A 21,498-nucleotide genomic window follows, 5' to 3' on the forward strand; every position below is an offset into this window, starting at 1 on the left:
CAAGCCAGAGTTCACCCTGTGGGCTGTAGGTGTTATCCTAGGTGAACTGGCCTCCCATTATCTCAGTGCCCTCACTGCTTACTCATCTTAGGATGAAATTCTTAAATCTTAAGTTCAGTCTAGTTACTGAACACCTAATCTGTGCCAGGCACTTTTCTAGATGCTTGGGATATATCAGTGAATAAAACAGATGGAAGGTCCCTGCCCTCATGGAGTTTATATTGTAGTGGTAGGGAAAAAATAGTGGTGGTGGTGGAAAAAGATAGTAAGCATAACAAACAAATTATATTAAAAGATGATATTTGCTTTGGAAAAATAATTGGGCAGGGTAAAGAGGAATCAGGAGAACAGATGGGGAGGGGTGTGGAGGGAAGAGAAGGGCTGGTTGCATTATTAAATATTAAATAAGGTGGTCAGAGGTGAGATTTGTGCAAGACTTGAAGGAGGTGAGAGTGTTAGTCAAGAGGCTATCAAGGAAGAGAATGTTTCAGGCAGAGGAAGCAGAGCAAAGGCTAGTAGGTAGAAGCATGCCTGGTGTAGTCAAGGGAGGGCAGAGGGCTAGTGCCACTGGAGTAGAGTAAATGAGGAGAGCCGTAGGAAATGAAGTCTCAGGGGACAGGAGCTCCAACTGCCTTGGGCTCCGTAGCTGTCACAAGGATTTTGGCTTTTTCTCCAAATGAAATGGGGAGCCACTAGAGGTTTTTTTTTTTTTTTAAATACATTTATTTATTTAATTTATTTATTTTTGGCTTCATTGGGTCTTTTGTTGCTGTGCGCGGGCTTTCTCTGGTTGCGGCGAGCGGGGGCTACTCTTCTTTGCAGTGCACGGGCTTCTCATTGCAGTGGCTTCTTTTGCTGTGGAGCACGGGCTCTAGGTGTGCAGGCTTCAGTAGTTGTGGCACCCGGGCTTCAGTAGTTGTGGCTTGCGGGCTCTAGAGTGCAGGCTCAGTAGCTGTGGTGCACGGGCTTAGTTGCTCTGTGGCATGTGGGATCTTCCCAGACCAGGGCTCTAACGCATGTCCCCTGCATTGGCGGGTGGATTCTTAACTACTGCGCCACCAGGGAAAAGCCCCCACTAGAGGGTTTTGAGCAGAAGAGAGACATGGTCTGGTTTAGATTTTATCAGGACCACAGTGGCTACTGTGTGGAAGGAAATAGGCTACAAGGAGCCAAGAGGAGAACCATGGAGACTGGTGAGGAGGATATTGTATATTGTAGTAATTTTCAGATAAGAGATGGTGGTCATTGAGGTAGTGAGAAGTGGTTGGATTCTGGGTATCTTTTTTTTTTTTTGGCTGTGCTGCGTGGCATGTGGGATCTTAGTTCCCCAACCAGGGATCAAACCCTTGCCCCTTGCAGTAGAAGCATGGAGTCTTAACCACTGGACCACCAGGGAACTCCCTCAGGGTGTCTTTTTTAAAAAAATATATTTTAAAATTAACATAGAGTAAAATAATTTTTCGTGTGTAACAGGTCTACGAATTTTAACACACGTATAGATTCATGTAGCCACCACATAGTCAGGATATATGTTTAGACTAATCTGTTGTGTTTTGAAGGTATAGCTAACATAATTTGCTGATGGATGGGATGAGGGGAGTAACCTGAGCAACTGGAAAGTTGGAGCTGCCATCAACTGAGATGGAGAAGACTCCTGGTAGGTCAGGGATGATAAGGAGATCAGTTTTGAACATAAAGAATGTGTCTATTTTGTCGAATTTTTCAAATTTCTTGGCATAAGTTTGTTTATTTACCCAGTGACAAAGTGTATATCAGATTTTTATGTATTTTTTTTCAGATTAGTTTATAATATATAAGGAATCTTATATTTTATTTATCTATGCTACCCCCTTCCCAGATTTTTCATACAAATGGTAGCATACCACGAACACTGTTCTGTATCTTGTCTTCTTCTCCTAACATGTGTCTTGGAAATCACACCATTTCATACCCAGCTCAGAACCTTTTCATAGAATTCACTTCACAGAATTGCAGTGTATATATGTACCTTAATTTATTTAACCAGTCCTAGGTTAATGGGTATTTAAGTAGTTTCTAAGTGGTCATTTTGTACATTGTGAATATATCTGTAAGAAAATTCCTGGAAGAGTTACTGGGTCAAAGGGTATGTAAATTAGTAATTTTATTAGATATTGCCAAATTGCTTCCCAGCAAAGTTCTATCAATTTATACAACTACCAGTAGTAGCATGAAAATGCCTATTTCTCCATAATCCCATCAATATAGTATGTCACCTTTTTCTATGTTTAAGATTTTTTTTTGGCTATGCAGGAATTGTTTTATTTTTTTTTGGTCAAATTTATCAGTCTTTCATTGTCATATTTGGAAAGGCTTTCCTACATAGATTATTTTTTAAAATTCCCATGTTTCCTTCTAGCATTTAAAAAAAATTTTTTTTTACATTTAAATATTTGATTCACTTGGAATTTGCTTTGCTGTTGTTTCTTGCCTTTAAACATCACTAAAAAAATTGTAGAGATTTGTTTTCATATTCTGGATCCTTGTTTTTAAAAATCTTGTAATTGTGATGACAACGTAGCCGTATGTACTTCGGTTTGAGGTTCACTGTTAGCAGTAATGTGCATAAGTGTATTTCAAATAGTCTTGATAGTTTCAGGTTTTAAGACCACTTGTTAGATCTTATTGGGTCTCTTTTTTAAAAAAAATAAATTTATTTATTTATTTTTGGCTGTGTTGGGTCTTTGTTGCTGTGCGCGGGCTTTCTCTAGTTGCGGTGGCTTCTCTTGTTGCGGAGCATGGGCTCTCGGCACACAGGCTTCAGTAGCTGTGGCACACAGGCTCAGTAGGTGTGGCTCGCAGGCTCTAGAGCGCAGGCTCAGTAGTTGTGGAGCACGGGCTTAGTTGCTCCACGGCATGTGGGATCTTCCCGGACCAGGGCTCGAACCTGTGTCCCCTGCACTGGTAGGCGGATTCTTAACCACTGTGCCACCAGGGAAGCCCCTAGGTCTTTTTTTAACCTTGTGTTTTGGCTGATGGCCTCACACTAAGAGTAAAGGTGTCAGCTCTGTTATTGTTGTTTGCTTGTGCTTGTAGCAAACAAACAACCTTTCATCTATGGTTTCTATGCAAGAATCTTTTAAAACCAGTTGGCTATTTTGTGAAGATTTAGTTTAGTTAAACCAGATACTATGATCTGTAAATCCATTTAACTGGGCACAGTAGTTCACAATAGGCACAGAGTGGTGCAAGGTAGAGCCACTGTCACCTGTCATGTGTCACTGTCACAGTCAAGGAAGAATGACTTCATTCTGTAGTTTATGTAGGGACTAGTGAGGGTGCCATTGCCAATCCATATACTAAATTTTAATAAAGCTTAATTTTTGTCTTATTTTTTAGATAGAAATGAAAGTCCTAATATATTCTTTCCATGCCCTAGTGTGTCTTCCTACATGCCTTTGAAGACCCCCAATCAAGAATAATGAGTGGTCAACTCTACATATTCTTTAGATGGTCTCTCAATTAATATAACCCCTCTCAGCCAAGTTATTGAATATCAGTAAATTAGGGATTATTCTCCCGGGAAATTTACTGAAGTTATGGCTGAGCTGAATAAGGGCAAAAGCAAATGTCAGTATAACTGGTGCAGGAATTGACATCCTTCTGTGAACATTGAGTCTTCCAAGGATACTTGATTTCTTGGTGATGAGTATTTGGGAATTGCAGTAAAACATTATACTGTAAAGGATGACTGTAATAGGGAGTTCCCTGGTGGTCAGGGAACTGGGAAGTGAGATCTCATAATCTGTAAGGATGACTATAATAATTTTATCCAAGAAAAATTTTGAATACTTGCCTTGATCATGCAAAAGTCTCAATAAAGATGTCTGACTTTGAGCAGTCTACCTTCCATATACCCTGTAGATATATACCTAGTAAAACAAAATGAGGTGTGGATTTACTAACTATAAACTTTGTAGAATAATTATATCTCCTTTATAGCAATGATTATACAGGGCTATAATTCTTGATTTGTGATGTTAAAATGATGTAATCCACATGTAAGAAGAATACTTGGCAGGAAGGCATGCATTCCGTTCTTTCAAGTCATACCCAGGCATTAGGAGCAAGTTAAACAGAAGGGTAGGTAGGCAGGGAATTTATCATATTGAAAAGTACTAACTGTTCTGTCAAGAAATCATTCCTCCCAAACCTCACTCTTGAGTAAGTAGCATAATGTACAATTCTATAGATGTGTGAATAGCTAAGAGTCTGTGTTGGAGCTTAATTTACTCCTTTCTAGAGTGCTAAATGCAAGGAAAGTTTGGTTAAAATCTTTTTTTTTTTTTTTTTTTGCGGAACATGGGCCTCTTACTGCTGTGGCCTCCCCCGTTGCAGAGCACAGGCTCCGGACGCGCAGGCTCAGCGGCCATGGCTCACGGGCCCAGCCGCTTCGCGGCATGTGGGATCCTCCCGGACTAGGGCACGAACCTGTGTCCCCTGCATCGGCAGGCGGACTCCCAACCACTGCGCCACCAGGGAAGCCCACTTGTCTTGTTCTTGATCTTAGAAAAAGCTTCAGTCTTCCACCACTGAGTATGATGTTAGCTATGGATTTTTCATATATGGCTTTTACTATGTTGAGGTAGTTTCCTCCTGTTCCTAGTTTGTTGAGTATTTTTATCATGAAAGGGTGTTGAATTTTGTCAAATGTTTTTTCTGCATTAACTGACATGATCATGGTTTTCACCTTCATTCTGTAAATGTGGTCTATCACATATATTGATTTGTGTATGTTGAGCCAAACTTGCGTTTCAAGAATAAATCCTACTTGGTCATGGTGTATAAATCTTTTAATATGCTGTTGAATTTGGTTTGCTAGTAATACTTTTTAAAAAAGTAGAATAATAAAATTTTGTGTGAGTCTTGAATCTCTAAAGCTGATGTGGAAAGTGGGGGAGGTGCCTTCAGCAGGCCAGGTCTGAGTCTCTATCTCTAGATATACAGAAGTAGAGTTCTGTGCTTATTTGGGTTGTGCTGAAGTCTCCTCTGCCTAGAGCATCTACATCAGTCTTTTTTTGTTGTTGGAATTTTTTGCTTTTCTCCCCCAGTTCCTTTTTTTTTCCTCCAGGGAGATAGAGCATTCTGAAGTATGTGTTCTTCAAATTTTTGTGACCCTTGCACATGGTTGCTTATTCTTACTCTATTACAAAAGTAATACTAAACATTCCTGAGTTTTTCTTATTTGCCAGACTCTGCTGTGAGTGAGGTAGTTGCTATTATTGTCCCCCTCTTATGGATGAGGAAACTAAGGGGCAGAGACCTTACATAACTTACTCAGGGTCTTATAGCTAGTAAGTGGCATAGCTGGGATTTGAACTCAGCTAGTCAAGCTCAGAGCCCGTTCTCATACCACCATGAGATATTGTTTCTTATCTCTGTAGTTGCTAGTCTCAAGAGAATCGTAGACTCCCAGAGCAGAAAGTGATCCCCATCCCAAGCTTCTTTTTGTGTCCATTAACTTGGGAATGTTCCCAGACATCCCAACTTTTCAGATTTACCAGGACTATATTTACCAGTTCTCCTAATTCATATTAGGTATTATGCATCAGTTTTTCTACTCAATTTAGGTGTCACCCCTGGTAGAGCAACTTGTTCTCATTTTCTTTATCAGTAGTGTTAAAGCATTGCCGTAGTCAATTATTTCCAAGGTCCAGTCCATCTCTGAATAGCTTTAAGTTCTCTGACTTCTATTTATTCACATTCAGTTTTCCTTGTTTGTTTCAGCCTAGTATTCTCCTCTGTTGATATTTTGAATCTTGATTCTGATCTCATGTAGTATCAGCTGTCCTTGCCAGGATTGTGACATTTTGTACATTTCTTAAATATCTCTAATCCAAGTTGTTGATGAAAAAACTGAATAGAGGGCTTCCCTGGTGGCGCAGTGGTTAAGCATCTGCCTGCCAATGCAGGCAACACAGCTTTGAGCCCTGGGCCAGGAAGATCCCACATGCTGCAGAGCAACAAAGCCTGTGCGCCACAACTCCTGAGCCCATGTGCCACAACTACTGAAGCCCATGTGCCTAGAGCCTGTGCTCTGGAACAAGAGAAGCCACTGCAATGAGAAGCCCGCACACCGCAACGAAGAGTAGCACCTGCTTGCTGCAACTAGAGAAAGCCCGCATGCAGCAACGAAGACCCAGTGCAGCCAAAGATAGATAGATAGACAGGCAGATAGATAGATATTTTTAAAAAATTTTTAAAAAACAACAACTGAATAGATCTAGACCACCCCTAAGTGTTCTCGGTTTTTAGCCTGTATCAGATACGCTTAAGCAAGATTTTGTGGTTTTATCCACAAAGATAAAATAAGTGACTGTTATTACCTTACTGAAATTAAGCTACACTATATCTGTGGTGTTCCTCATTTACTGACTTAACTCTAAGCTTGCTTTTTTTTTTTTTTAACCTATCTGGACCCAAACTTCTATGCTATTTATTTGCCTTCATTTGCTATTACTGCGAGTTCACATTCATATGGCAGCCATGGAATTAATGCTCCTAACTCAAATATATATTATAAATATATATAAGTATATATGTATATATTTTTTGGGGGGCGGGCCGCGCTGCATGGCTTGTGGGATCTTAGGTCCCCAACCAGGAATCAGACCTGGGCCCATGGCAGTGAAAGTCCTAACCACTGGACCTCCAGGGAATTCGTGATGCTCATAATTATTAATGTACTGTTTCACCAATACGAGGTGAGTGTACCAACATACAAACTTCAGTGTTCTCTACTTTTATTTATTTATTTGAGTACACTAGTGGATCCTGGATGAATCCTTTGGGGGAGGGGACTTATCCCAAGATAATATAAACTTGTTACATCCTAATAGTAGATATTAGATCCAAGTTTTGATATTTTTGGTAAATCAAATGTTTCTTCGGTACAATGAGTATGGTAGAAAATGTCTAATTCTTGTTCAATAGAGATTTAGCCTTCCTAATTAATATTATTTACTAATACTGTATATTCTTTGTTTCTCCTACTCTGAATTTCATTTTTTTTTAGTTTTTCATGTATTTGCAAGTTGAAAATTGATTCAGATTAGGACTTTTATGCATTATTATGGAATTTAATTTCACACATTATAGATTTTGAAATTTATTGTAATCTTGGCTCAGAACTATTGTTCCGAGTCACAGTGTAATACAGTCTGCTGGTTGAATCTAATTAAGGTGTCGTATCACTTGCATGCAGTATGTATCTTTGCCTAGAATGTTCTAAAATTCCTCACTTGGGAATAACACTTCCCTCAGTTCTTGGTTTGATTGAAAAACCCAGCAATATTTGACACACTGTATGTAACTCTTGTTTAAGAGGCAGACTTTGTTTATCTTTTGTGTTTGTTGACTATTTTAAGCAAAATGCTAAACTGCAGTTTCCAGCATGGTTACTAATAGACTGAGTATTAATCTTATTAATGTTGCATATTCATCTGCTGTCATTGCATTCAAAGACAAGCGTGACTGTATTCCAGTTCTGGGTACACAAATATTAAGGAAATATAACTAATTTAGTAAATGAAAGTTGAGTAGCTTGAAAGTAAAATTGCTTTCTAACAAGTATAATTTATAATTTTAAAGAAAATGAGCAAGTTATCTCTTTATGAGATAATACTTTACAATTATAGGGTTGACTGCAGTACTATTATTATGTGTTGGAGAGGTTGATCACCTGCCTTTCTTAGTACTGTATGAAAAAACAAACAATTTCAAGCCCATTAGTATTCCCAGGATTATCTCACTTATTAGCACACAGATCTTTTTTCCTCCTCCCACTTGGATTCTCCCTCTATTACCTGTTTCTTAATCTCATTTGCAAGGTAATCAGCCCTTAAATAAATAAGAATTCTCCAAAGATTGAGCAGAAACCAGGGTTAAGGGGCACAGGCCTGGTTAACACAGGGCCTTTTGTGAAGATGCTCTTCCCCAGCAGAATTGTTCCTCTCAAGGCCTTTTCTATTTGATCCTTAGATATATACTTTCAGTATTTAAATAAGGAGCCTTTCTCCCTGTCTATTTCTAGGTATCCTTAGAACTTCCAGTGTGGTACAATAGAAAAAGTATTGTATCTCTCTTCTAGTCCTGTCTCTACCCCTTTATTGCTCTATAACAATGTTTCTCAACTTTGGCACCATTGACATTTTGGACTAGATAATTCTTTGTTGTGGGGGACCGTGTATTGTGGGATGTTTAGCAGCATCCCTGGCCTCTACCCACTAGATGCCAGTAGCAGCCCCCAAATTATGACTATCAGAAATGTCTCCAGACACTGCCAGATGTCCCCTGGGGGACAAAAATCACCTCCAGTTGAGAACCAGTGCCTTACAGCATTGAACAGGTATTTGATTTCCCTGGCTGAGACAGTTTCCTCATCTGTGTAATGTAGTTAGTAATCCCTGCCTACTGCACAGGATAAAATATATGTACAAGTGCTTTGTGTGTTTTTAAGTACTGTGTACAAATAAGAGGTTGGGGTAAGCCTGGCAGCAGAACTCAGCTCTGGACTTTATTTCTGCTAGTACTTCAGTGTAGAGAATGAAGCTGAGAATGTCAGGTCTTGGTGATGGGGCACAGGCCTCATGCTTTGTTTGTCTATAGTACTCTATAGCGCTGTTCTGTTCAAATGGAGAAAGTGGGTGGGTATGTTTCAGGAGGTGATGTGAGCAGGACATGACTAGTTGATGTGTTCTTACCAGGCAATGCTGAGATCCTGAGGCAGCTGCAGTGGGGCAAAGCTCTTTTGAGAGGGCATGTGCATCCTCAGAATGACTCTAGCCTTTCTTACTGTACTGAATATTTAGCACCCTGGCATGCATGGCTTTGCCAACATGCCATCTTTGCTCTGTTACCTTTTTGAGTAGCCCTATCTTCCCCTCCTATTTATTTCAAATTGAACAAACATTTATTGTCTCTTATGTGCAAGGCATTGGTCCAAGTGCTTTCACATACATTCTCTTCCATTCCTTTTATAATCCTGTAAGTGGCATTACTATACTTGCTTCACAGTAACAGTAGTAATAGTAGTAGTAGTAATAGTAATAGTAGTGGAGGCAGCAGCAATAGTAGAAACTAGACGGTATTGAGTTCTTACTCTGTGCGTGTGCTAAGTGCTTTATATGTATTAAATCATTGAGTGCTAGCAACAATTTATGGAGTTGATACTGTTATTATACTTCTTTTTACAGATGAGGAAACTGAGGCACGGCAAGGTTAAATAGCTCATCCACACAGCTAGTAAGTGGTAGACCCTGGATTTGGATCTAGGCAATTTGTCTCCAGAGCCTACTCTTAGGAAACAGGGTCAGAAAGATGACATAACTTGTACAAGCTCAAGGAGCGAATGAAAGGCAGACTAGGATTCAAACATAATGTATGACTCCAGTCTCTGCCTGTTTCCAGTGTGCCAAGCACCACACTTCTCATTTACTTATCCTCCCTGCCTCTCTCTAGATAGGATTGCTTCTATGATGCTAACTTACAGCACAGCACAGGGGATCTATTAAAAGATACTTCGTGAATTCAAGTTGGGATGATAAAAGGGGTGATAAATAAGAGGCAAAGAGGAACGTGGAGCTCTTGTCATTCAGTGCTTTGGTCTGAAAATTCATTTTTACATCTGATTTCTATAGAATTCTGCTACTTTTAGTTAAGAATGCTTTTGTTTTGGATGGTAGTTTTTGAATTTAAAGGCATAACATTTATTTTATTACATAGTTCTGGTTATGGACCTGTTATCTGTGTGTTGGAGCAGACCAGAAAGGTCTAGAACCTGGAACCAGATTTATCCTCGGGGTGGGCAGGTGATGATAGGAGAGAGGTAATGCAAGTAAGTTAAACTCTTATAGATGGTATATTAGTTTCCTAGGGTTGTTGTCACAAAGTACTACAAGATGGTGGCTTAAAACAACAGATATTTATTCTCTCACAGTTCTGGAGGCTAGTCTAAAATCAAGGTGTTAGCAGGGCCATGGTCTCTGAAGGCTCTAAGGGAGACTCCTTTGCCTCTTTCTAGCTTCTTGTGTTTGCCTGAAATCCTTGGCATTCCTTGGATTATAGATGCATCACTCCAGTCTCTGCCTCTGTTTTCATGTGGTGTTCTCTCCTGTGTGTTTGTGTCTCTGTGTCTAAATTTCCCCCTTTTTTATAAGAACACCAGTCATATTGAATTTAGGGCCCAGCCTAACCCAATATGATCTCATCTTAACTTGATTACTTCTGCAGAAGCCCCTGTTTCCAAATAAGGATGCATTCACAGGTTCCAGGTGGACAGGAATATTGGGGGGTCACTATTCAACCCAGTGCAGATGGTATCCAGAGAGTAAGCAGCCAGGTTCTGGCTTTGTGTGCAGTCAGCAGGAGGAGAGACCCACTGGAGTAGGTGCAGGTTCTGACCAGTGAGTAAAGCAAGACAGGACACTCTAGAGGTTGTGCAGGTTGTGATCAGAAATTCAGGTAGATCATGACCCTTTGATCAGTGTAAGCAAGTAATAGGCCGGTCTCTACTTTCTATGGGACCCTGGCAAAAGCAGGCTACAGTATTTGAGTTACCAGGCAAATGATTAGTTTGCCAAGAAAGAGAACATGTCAGGTACCCAGGATTTGAATCATGAGTGGCATTTGGTCTCAGGAATAAGGAAAAGCTCAGCTAAGAGAGTGGGACCAACTAGATCAGGGCCAGCCATGCAGCAACTGTGACTCGCTTCTGAGTCCCAGCGAGGTGGCTGAAGCATCCAAAAATCCCCCCTTCCCAGGGATAGGCCTGGAGCCCAGGCAGCACTGAGCCTTCAGTGCTTGGTGGATGACGGATAGTAAGGAGAAATAAATTAGAGGCTTCATTATTATAATTCACAAACAAACTGTCAGCATCTGACATTGGCAAGTGTTAAGGTGCCCAGGCAAGATATAAATAAGAGTGGTATCTCTGGGTACTAGTGAGTGCTTTAGATAAAGGGGAATGAAAAGTTTAATAACATTAAATGTCATTTGTAAAATGAAAGCTCTTGCCCTTCCTAGGAAACACTTTGTAGGTCAGCCTGTCTGCTCTCATCAGAGAGGCTGAATCAGAGTGAGTTGTTTTAACGTTAACACCTTTTCTTTTTAAATAAATTGGTTGATAACACTTCCTTGGAACTTTGACTATTTCTTTAACATATTCAAAATCCAGCCTGTCATGTAGTTCTAGGATTCTGAGTGATCTATACTGTCTGTTTCTCCCCTCACCATTAAGCTGGACTGATTTCTGTGAGAATTATGTCCTAGACAATTCATTCATAAGAACAGAGAACCCCAGTGCTGGTGCTAGTTGAAGCCTTCTTCACCTACTTGCCTCCACCGTTCTAGCCTCGTTCAATTACTGTTGTGTGTGTGTGTGTGTGTGTGTGTGTGCGTGCGCGCGCATGCTTGCCCTTGTCTCCCTGGACCTATGGTATATTTCTAACCCAGGATCCTCATTCAGGTTATTTTGTCATTGATTATTTTGGGGAGCCCTCTGGATTCCATCAAACCATGTTCCTTAGTTTCCAAAGTTATCACAAACAATTCTGTGGTGAATGTTACTGTTCATAACACTAATACATTTTTGTATGCCAAATTATTTGCTTAGGATAAATTGCTAGAAGTGAAATTGGTGGATCAAGGATACGTGATCTTGAATGCTTTTTATACATATTTCCAAATTACTCTTCAGAAAAGTTTATGCTCTCTCGTTGTATATATAAGCGCTCTTATCCCCGAACTCTAACACTGGATAATTTTTTTGAAGTTTATCAATTTGGTAGATCATATTTTTGTTTAAATTAATTGCTTTTTTTTTTTTGGCTGCGTTGGGTCTTCGTTGCTGCGTGCGGGCTTTCTCTAGTTGCAGCAAGCCGGAGCTACTCTCTGTTGCAGTGTGCAGGCTTCTCATTGTGGAGGCTTCTCTTGTTGCGGAGCATGGGCTCTAGGCACGCGGGCTTCAGTAGTTGTGACGTGTGGGCTCAGTAGTTGTGGCGCACGGGCTTAGTTGCTCCACGGCATGTGGGATCTTCCCAGACCAGGGCTTGAACCCATGTCCACTGCATTGGCAGGCAGATTCTTAACCACAGTACCACCAGGAAGTCCCTAATTGCTTTTTTATTGCTAGATTAGTTGAACATATTTTCATGTTTATTAACCATTTAAAAGTTCTTGTTTTGGGAATTACCTGTGAATATTCTTTGCCCATTTTCTTTTGGAGTGTATGCTTTGATCCCATTTCTTCTTTTATGGAACAAATATTAATTGAGCACCTTTTATATGTTAGGGCCAGACAATGTTCTAGGTGAACAGCACAGACAAAATCCCTATGATTAAAGAGTTTATATTCTAATATAGTGAGGCAGAAAATAAATAAATATGTAGTATGACAAGTAGGGATAAGGACTGTAAAGAAGGTGCCATGAAAGGCAGGTAGAGATGATGGTGGGCAGGAATGCTATTTATACAGGTGGTTTGGGGAGGCCTCATGATACCACTGGTATTTAAGGGGAGACCTGAAGAAGATAAAGGCACAAACTCTGCTGATATTGGGGAAAGCATTATAGCGGCGGGAACAAAGAGTGCAAAGGGCCTAAGGCAGGACTGTGTTTGACTTGTGATGTGATCATAGTTTGATGAGTGCGGGAGAGTTAGGAGGTGAGTTTGAGAGGTAGCAAGGAGTGGAGTGGATGTGGGATTACAGACCACGTAGGGCCTTGGAGCCAGAGTGAGGAATTTGGATTTCATTCTGAGTGAGTTGGGGAGCCATTAGAGCGTTTTGAATAGTGAAGTGATATGACCTGACCCAACGTTTTGAAAGAACATTGGTGTTGGTAAGTAGAGACTAGACTGTGAGGGACAGTGATGGGCTCTGGAAGACCAGTTAGGAGCCTCTTGCAATATATCAGATGAGAGACCCTGCAGGTGTGGTACAGGTAGTAACAGGTGATTCTGGATATATAACATAGAACCAATAGATTTGCTGATGGATCGGATGTGAAGTGTGAGGGAAAGAGGAGCTAAAGAAGATCCAGGGTTTCTGACCTGAGGAGCTGGTAAGGCAGTTGCCATTTGCTGAGAAGGGGAAATGTGGGAAGGAGAGGATTGGTGGTGATCTGCGAGAGCTTTTTATGTGATGAAGTGTATTAATCTTTTGCCATTTAGGCGGAAAGGTTTTTTCCCTCAATTTGTTGTTAATTAGCTTTGTTAGTTGTACAGAAGTGTCAGCTTTTAAATCTTGTCATCTGTTGTTTTTTTTTTTGTTTTGTTTTGTTTTGCGGTACGCGGCCCTCTCACTGTCATGGCCTCTCCCGTTGCGGAGCAACAGGCTCCGGACGCGCAGGCTCAGCGGCCATGGCTCACGGGCACAGCCGCTCCGCGGCATGTGGATCTTCCTGGACCGGGGCACGAACCCGTGTCCCCTGCATCGGCAGGCGGACGCTCAACCACTGCGCCACCAGGGAAGCCCTCATCTGTTACTCTTTATAGTTTTTTGGTATTGCTGTCATGTCTAGACAGGTTCTAAAAAATAATCACCGATGCTTTCTTTAAGTATTCTCATGGTTTAGTGTTTGCATTTAACTCTTTAATCTGGGCAGAATTAATTTTGATATAGACTGTGAATTACAGTTCAATCTTAATTTTTCTCATATAATTAACCTGTTATCCTAGCATCATTAAACAATTTGTTCTCTGCTAAGAAAAAATGATTCTATCATTTCCTTTGAATTGGGAAAGAGGGGTGTGTGACAGGTTGTGTGAAGAGGAATTATATCATGTATTTGTGTTTAGCAAGCTCCTAGTCTTGTTTTGGTTGATGACTTGGTGACTGTAATGTCTGAGTATAACAGGTTATAAACATTTATCTCCTGAGTCTCTTCCATTCCCAAAAGAGGTACTTGCCTTAGAAGGTGGCTTTCATCAGTTCCCTCAATGATTGTGAATTCTGCCTTGCGGATGATATGTGACCTGTTTTTAACCACAGCCTGTGTCCTCCTACCAAATATGCTTTTCTGTGACCCACTTTTGTCAACTGACAATTCCTCTGGGATTATAAACTAAACTTTGCTTCAGCAATAAAAGCACTGACTACAGTGTATACTTCCTGTCCATTTAATCATACTATAGATTCCAAAGCCCTGTAACATTTACGTTTGCCACTCTTACATTATCTGTGCTCTAGCCCTTACCCAATATGTGGATATTTTAGAGGTGACAATAGTGTTTAACTAACTGGATTTTCTTCTTTAAGGCAAGAAATGGGTTTCTTATGTTATTAATAATGTTTACCGGGCTTCCCTGGTGGCGCAGTGGTTGAGAGTCCGCCTGCCGATGCAGGGGACACGGGTTCATGCCCCAGTCCAGGAGGATCCCACATGCCGCAGGGCGGCTAGGCCTGTGAGCCATGGCCGCTGAGCCTGCGCGTCCAGAGCCTGTGCTCCGCAACGGGAGAGGCCACAACAGTGAGAGGCCCGTGTACCGCAAAAAAAAAAAAAAAAATGTTTACCAAATCTTAAACTTGGATGAAGTCCTCAAACTTGGAAGTAAACCTCCAGCATGTTGTTAACCTTAGAAATTTATGTCAAGGCTGATTGAACCTAAATCTCTTAAATGCTTTCTTTGTTTTTTGTAGAGAGGGAAATATGAGGTTCCTAAGTGGCTCTCCCCCAGTAGTATTCTGCTTCTTCAACAAATGCTACAGGTAATCTTTGTTATTTATTTTAAAATAATAGAAGTCTTTTGTTATTATTTGATTTTAAGATGTCTGTAGTGCTACTACATTTATCTATCAGCTGTAAAAAATTCCATTCATTATATCTACTCTGCAGATATTCTCTACTAGGTACTTTCTTTGCAAATGCATTTTTTAAAAAAGACTGCTACCATATATCTTTGCTGATTTGGTTTTTCTTCCTTTTTCCTGAGCATTGTCTGTTTTCTCTAACCAGCTCTTGCTCCACTGTTTTCTGTTTTCTTGCTCCCACTCTTTTTCCATTAGATATATAGTAGATACAGAATAAATGCTTAAATGAGCTGATGTACAATTGAGTGGGCCCCATGATCTAGTGCAGTGGTTCTCAAACTTTAGCATGTATCAGAATTGCCAAATGGGCTTATTGAAACACAGATTGCTGGGCACCACCCTGAGAGTGTCTGATTCAGTAGAGCTGGGACAGGGCTAAGAATTTGCATTTCTAATAAGCTCCCAGATGACACTGATACCGCTGGTCTGGGAACCACACATTAAGAGCCACTGATTTGGTGTTATGATCTCTAAGGGTGAAAGACAGGAGTGCTGGAGTCTGGTTATCCACCCTACCAAGCAATAGGCATGCCACCTAACCAGGTTCTGACCTATAAAATGGGGATTCTGAGCTTGGCCTCAGTGCTTGCTGCATAGTATTACGTGGATAAAATGAGATTAATGGGAAACACTTTGAAAAATATGAGTACCTTATTAGCAATATTTTTTTCATTATTATGTATTCAGTTTTTCCATATATTAAGCCATCTCTACTTTTTATTCAAAATTTACCTTAAGCTCACCTACCTTGAGTAGGGCAAGACCACCAAATCTCCATAATGAGATTGAAAACACCTCATCCTTTCTTCTAAACTCCCCAAAACTTAATCTTTGTTGATTAATTTTTCTCTCCTCACATTTGAAAATTACAAATGGAAAAGAAAGGTGTGCTTTTCAACTTGTTATATGTGATTGTAAGCTCATCGGAGGTAGAGATTGCATATTCAGTGTGAATGCCCTGCATTGTGCCTGCTTGAATATTAAATTGGTGAATATTTCCTGTGAATAGGTTTTCCAGCAAAAGACTATTACATCATACAATAGATTGACTTAACTTCATGAATAATGTCCATACCAATGAAGTTCATGTTTGTTAAACATTTATCTTCTAAGCCCGTGTTGGTAGCTATAGTTTTCTTGCCTCTATTCCCTTTTTAAAAGAATTTATTCCAAGGCCATTTTAAGGTCTTTGACAGCATTTTTGTGATGATAAAGTTTACATCTGTTCTGATGAATTTTGAGTTCTCAGGAGGAAAGGTGTTCTATGCTCTCGATTTAAAATGTTAATCTCCAGCTATCTCTCAATGGCCACTAGGTGGACCCAAAGAAACGGATTTCTGTGAAAAATCTATTGAACCATCCCTGGATCATGCAAGATTACAACTGTCCTGTTGAGTGGCAAAGCAAGACTCCTGTAAGTAAAATGAAATCCAGTAAAATTAAAAGACAAAACATAAACTTTCTGTGGATTCAGGATGTACAATGATGTGGTCTAAATACAAAAGAAAATATATTTTGTAGACTTATCTGTCAGATTGGTGTTTGGGAGATTGTAACTGAATTGTATATTTGCCCGTTAATCTCTAGGACAGTGGCTCCTAACCGGGCCTGCACATGAGAATCACAAGGACCTTAAAAAAAAGTGCCTGTGCTCCGTCCCACAGCAATTAATGGATATTTTTTAAAAGCTCCCTGGTGTTTCTCACGTAGTCAGGATTGTGAACAGTGCTCTGGGAATCTTAGGCAAGTTACTTAACTTTTCCAAACCTATATATTCGTCTGTGAAAAGTAGGTTAAACCTGTTCTTTCTATTTCCCAGAGTAGTTATAAGGTTATAGAGGTTCTCAAACTTTTAAGTCTGAGGGCCCCTTTATGCTCTTATTATTCACTTATTAAAATATTTAGTGATCGATTCATTTAAAAGTAACTACTAAACCTATTACAGTTTATCACAAATATTTTTATGAAAAATGACTATTTAAAAAATAAATTTAGTGGGAAGACTAGCATTGTTTTACATCTTTGCAAATTTCTTTAAAGTCTAGCTTAATAGAAGACACTTGGATCTCACTTGCTTCTGCATTGTTTTGCTATGATGTTTTGATTGGAGATCCTCAGGGGTCTACAGACCATACCATGAGAACTGGTCTAATATATATGTGAAAGAACTTTATTTATTTATTTTTAACATCTTTATTGGAGTATAATTGCTTTACAATGGTGTGTTAGTTTCCGCTTTATAACAAAGTGAATCAGTTATACATATACATATGTTCCCATATCTCTTCCCTCTTGCATCTCCCTCCCTCCCATCCTCCCTATCCCACCCCTCTAGGTGGTCACAAAGCACCGAGCTGATCTCTCTGTGCTATGTGGCTGCTTCCCACTAGCTATCTATTTAATGTTTGGTAGCGTATATATGTCCATGCCACTCTCTCACTTTGTCACAGCTTACCCTTCCCCCTCCCCATATCCTCAAGTCCATTCTCTAGTAGGTCTGTGTGAAAGAACTTTAAATAACACAAAGTACTATGCAAGTTTAAGCAGTTATATTAATAAGTATTCCTACATTAATGTTTTAAAAAATAGTTTTTAACAAATGGCAATTTGAACTTGGTAAAAATGTGAGCATTATTAAAGGGTATATATAATATTTTTTAATTGAAGTATAGTTGATTTACAATATTGTGTTAGTTTCAGGTGTACAGCATAGTGATTCAGTTATGCATATGTATATTTTTTCAGATTATTTTCCACTATAGGTTATTATAAGATATTGAATGTAGTTTCCTGTGTTATACAGTAAATCTCTGTTGCTTATCTATTTTATGTAAGGGGTATGTATACTTTGTATATTAGCGAACTATTGCTGCATAAAAATCCACCCCAAAATTTAGTGACTTGAAACAATAATAATTTACAGTTCTGTGGATCAGCAGTTTGGGGCTCAGCCAGACGTTTCCTGTGTGAGTCTTACCTGGGGTCACTCATGTGGCTGCAGTTAACTGGTGACTTGACTGTGGCTGGATGGTCTAAACATCACTCAGAAGACCAACTGTTTGTGCTGGTTATTTGTTGAGCCACACTGTCCAGCAGGCTAGTCTGGGCTTCTTGATATGGCAGCTAGATTCCAGAAGAAGCCAGAAAGTGGGCAAACCCTAACACTCAAGCTTTTTTTTTTTGGCTGCACCGCGTGGCATGTGAGATCCTAGTTCCCTGACCAGGGATCGGACACGCGCCCCCTGCATTGTAAGTGCAGAGTCTTAACCACTGGACTGCCAGGGAAGTCCCACACTCAAGCATTTTTCAAGCCTCTGCTTGCATTGTGCTTACTAATGTCTGGCCAAAGCAAGCCACAAGGCAAAACCCAGAGCTAGTATGGAAAGTATAGCCATCAAAGTTGGTACAGTTCTTATCCTCTTTTCATAGATAAGGAAATCAAGAAATTAAACATAACTACTTCAGAAATAAATCTAGTGAGAAGAGTGGCACTGCTTTACATCTTTGCTGATTTCTTTAAAGTCTAGCTTAATAGAAGACACTTGGGTACTCATCTGTTTCTGCATTCAGTCTGTTTTGATATGTGTTGTTTTGATTAAAGCGTATGGAGAAAATGCAGCCTTACACAGATACATAGTTAGAAAAGCATTTTAATGCTTTAAAGGAGAAGTGTTTTAATAGCCTTTTCAGTTAATTGGGGATGTTTTTTTGACAATCTACTACAATGTATGCAATGGAGAGGGCTATGTGCATGGGTCAACAGAATAGCTTGGATATATGCCACATTGTAGACCTGATACAGCTGTGGGGTATTTGCTTTCTGGAAGAATTATACCAATAAATATAAATACTTGGAAAAATAGACTATGTTTGTTTTTAACCCCTTCTCACTAGTCTGCCCACTGTTATGACCATGCAGCCTGATCTGAAATTCCTCCTGATTCTCCTGTGACTGTCAACCCCTAAAATCTCTCTTCTCCATATTTCCTTTAACCTTCTAAGACATCTTTAGTATCTATTGAGCAAACACAATTAGAGCTGCAACTTAATGCTAACAACCGTCAACACTGAGAGCCTAGGACAGCAGAGTATATGGTGTCTGAGCAGCGCAGCAGCAGGGCCAGGGGAGCTGTGACGTGCCCTTGTGAGGTGAACGTGGGTGGTGCACATGCCTGCGTTCAGCCATTGGGGGTCATCATTTCTCCACGTGTGGGAGGGCTTTGCATGTCTTCTCAGCCGTGATCCTTAATAGGGTAGGATATGCTACTGTTTGCAGTGGAACAGATGCCCAAATGAAGAAAGTCTCTGATTTCAACAACACAAAGATTATTTTAAATTGGGGCACAGTATAAGGTAAGATACATAGTTTTGAGTGTTCCAAAAAAGTATATGATTTTCCTTACATCTTAGTATAATAATTACTAATATTTATTGAATGCTTACTATAATAGAAAAGTGTGCTACTGTAGTACTATAATATAATATAGACAGAGCCCTTAGGATAGTACCTTTAAAGGCTTTGTGTTTTTAACTCTTATTAACTCATTCAATCCTCATACAAACCCTCTGAAGTAGGTACTGTTATTGTCCCCATTTACAGATGAAGCAACTGGACACCGAATCATGAAATAACTTGCCCAAGGTCAAACAACTAGTAAGTGTAGAACCAGGATTTTAACCCAGACATAAGGGCTTCGAAATATAATGGATCTGACAGGCCAGCTAATTCAAACTCAGGGCCTGTATTCTGTGTAGCTGTAGCCTTTGTGATGAGCATTAGTTGTCTGGTCTCTGTTGGAATAGCTACTGGAATAGAGTTATGGAGAGGTGGCATTATGGTGTGGTAGGAAAAACCCTGGGCTAGGATGAAAAATGCCAGTTTCAGGCAAATTGCATAAATTTTTCTGAGTCTTCATTTTCTCACCTCTAATATGGGTATTCTAATGCCAGTCTCTTCTGTATGTTTGGATCCTGTTTTGTCATCTGTAGAGTGCCTTTAAATGTTATGTCATTAATCTGTCATGTCTGCCTTACAGAGCTGTCACAGGGATCAAATGAGTTATATACAGAAGAGCTGTAAGGGATTATTGCTTTTCGAAGTATTTGCTTTTCTGCCTCAGTATTGTGTTTTATCAAGAGTGAACTATAAAAAATAATTCAGATTTACTTGGATATTTAAGATATAGATGCTATTCTGTAACTCTTTGTATGATCTCCTTGTATCATTTTCACACATAGCTCTAGTACCCAAATATTGTATCAAATAGAAGTTATATTCAGTTCTATTTTCTGCCCTACTGAACAGGAAATGTAGTAGGCACGGATAATCCAAAATAATTGGCTAGCTTTGGGTATGCATTTTTGTACTTAATTTAACTGGAACATGTGTGGCTGAGAATTCAGAGTACTTAAAAGTGTTGAGCCCCTTTGGAAAACTTGAGATAAACCGTATTTTTCAGACTTTGGTGTCTTGTCCCACTCTTTTCATTCTTTCCAGTTCAGGAGCCCAGCAAAGAAGATAGCATCTCCTTCCTACCCTTCCTTCCTTTCCTCCACACACCTTGTGGTAAAGTTACAGAGCAAGAAGCTATGGGGGAGAGGTTTTGGATTTTAAGAAAGTAACTTAAGATCATGGAGGGAACCCCAGAAATCATTTCCTTCATGCTTGAGCAGTGGTATCAACAAGAAGATACCCAACTGGGTGGTAAAGTGTCCAGGCTTCTGAGGTTGAGCCCTTCCTGAAGCAGGAATCTACATTTTGGGGAGCTGCTAAGGTCAAAGCAACACAATGAAAACTTAACTTGTGGCATTTTTGACTTTCATAAACCCATCAGTATAAACCTTTGTGGTCTCCCCATTCTCCTTAGCCCTTGAGGTTGAGCTTGTACCAGCCAATCATGCAGGTCATTGTCTGTACTGTTCTTCTGGTTTCATGATGGCAACATGACTTTCTCTTGAGTCCGATGTTACAAGTGTGGTGTCCAGACAAGGGAAGGTCATGATATTGCTCTGCCACATGCTGGTACCTTGAAGGTCAGTGAAAACCTGAACTATGTGATCTAAAGAAAGGGCCAGAATGGTAAGGGGGGTTAATCATTAAAACAGTGGTTAAAGGAACTGGAAAAGAGAAAACGTGGAGAGGAAAGGTTGTTGATAATAGGAATATTCAAATTTCTGAAAGTTCTTATACCAAAGAGGAAATAGAATTATGACTGTTAGTAAAAATAGTTAACAGTTTTTTGAGGGGCTACTCATTTAAGGTGATGTACTAGGTACACCCCATAGGTTACATATATTGCAAGGCAGGTGCCATCTCTGTTTTACAGATGATGAAACTGAGGTTCAGAGCGGTGTAGTAATATGCTCAAGGTCACACGGTTATTTTGTGTTGTAATGATTAAAACCAAGGTCTCTCTACTTCCAAAGCCTGTCAGCTGTCAGATTGTACCAATTCACAGTGGGTAGGGATCACAGGGAGACAGACCTTAGGGGAGGAGGAAGAAGCTATCTCAGCTGTTCTGGAGAGGAAGACTTAAAGCAGAAAACGAAACATCCCATATTAGGGCTGTTGTGAAGCGAATTCTTACATTGGAAAGATGACTTTTTTTTTTTTTTTTTTCGGTATGCGGGCCTCTCACTGCTGTGGCCTCCCC

General features: G+C 39.9%; 1 protein-coding gene across 2 annotated transcripts in view; it reads left to right on the plus strand.

Moving 5' to 3' along the window:
• Positions 1 to 21,498, plus strand: part of MELK (maternal embryonic leucine zipper kinase) — a 78,657-nt gene that overhangs the window by 27,265 nt on the left and 29,894 nt on the right. For both annotated transcript variants that reach the window (XM_024763019.1, XM_024763020.1), the window contains exons 9-10: positions 14,675 to 14,743; positions 16,161 to 16,259. In XM_024763019.1, the coding sequence (XP_024618787.1) occupies positions 14,675 to 14,743; positions 16,161 to 16,259 (168 nt within the window). The remainder of the gene's footprint in view (positions 1 to 14,674; positions 14,744 to 16,160; positions 16,260 to 21,498) is intronic.

This window comes from Neophocaena asiaeorientalis, unplaced genomic scaffold (genome assembly GCF_003031525.2).
Source record: "Neophocaena asiaeorientalis asiaeorientalis breed wild unplaced genomic scaffold, Neophocaena_asiaeorientalis_V1.1 scaffold449, whole genome shotgun sequence".
Taxonomy (NCBI): domain Eukaryota; kingdom Metazoa; phylum Chordata; class Mammalia; order Artiodactyla; family Phocoenidae; genus Neophocaena; species Neophocaena asiaeorientalis.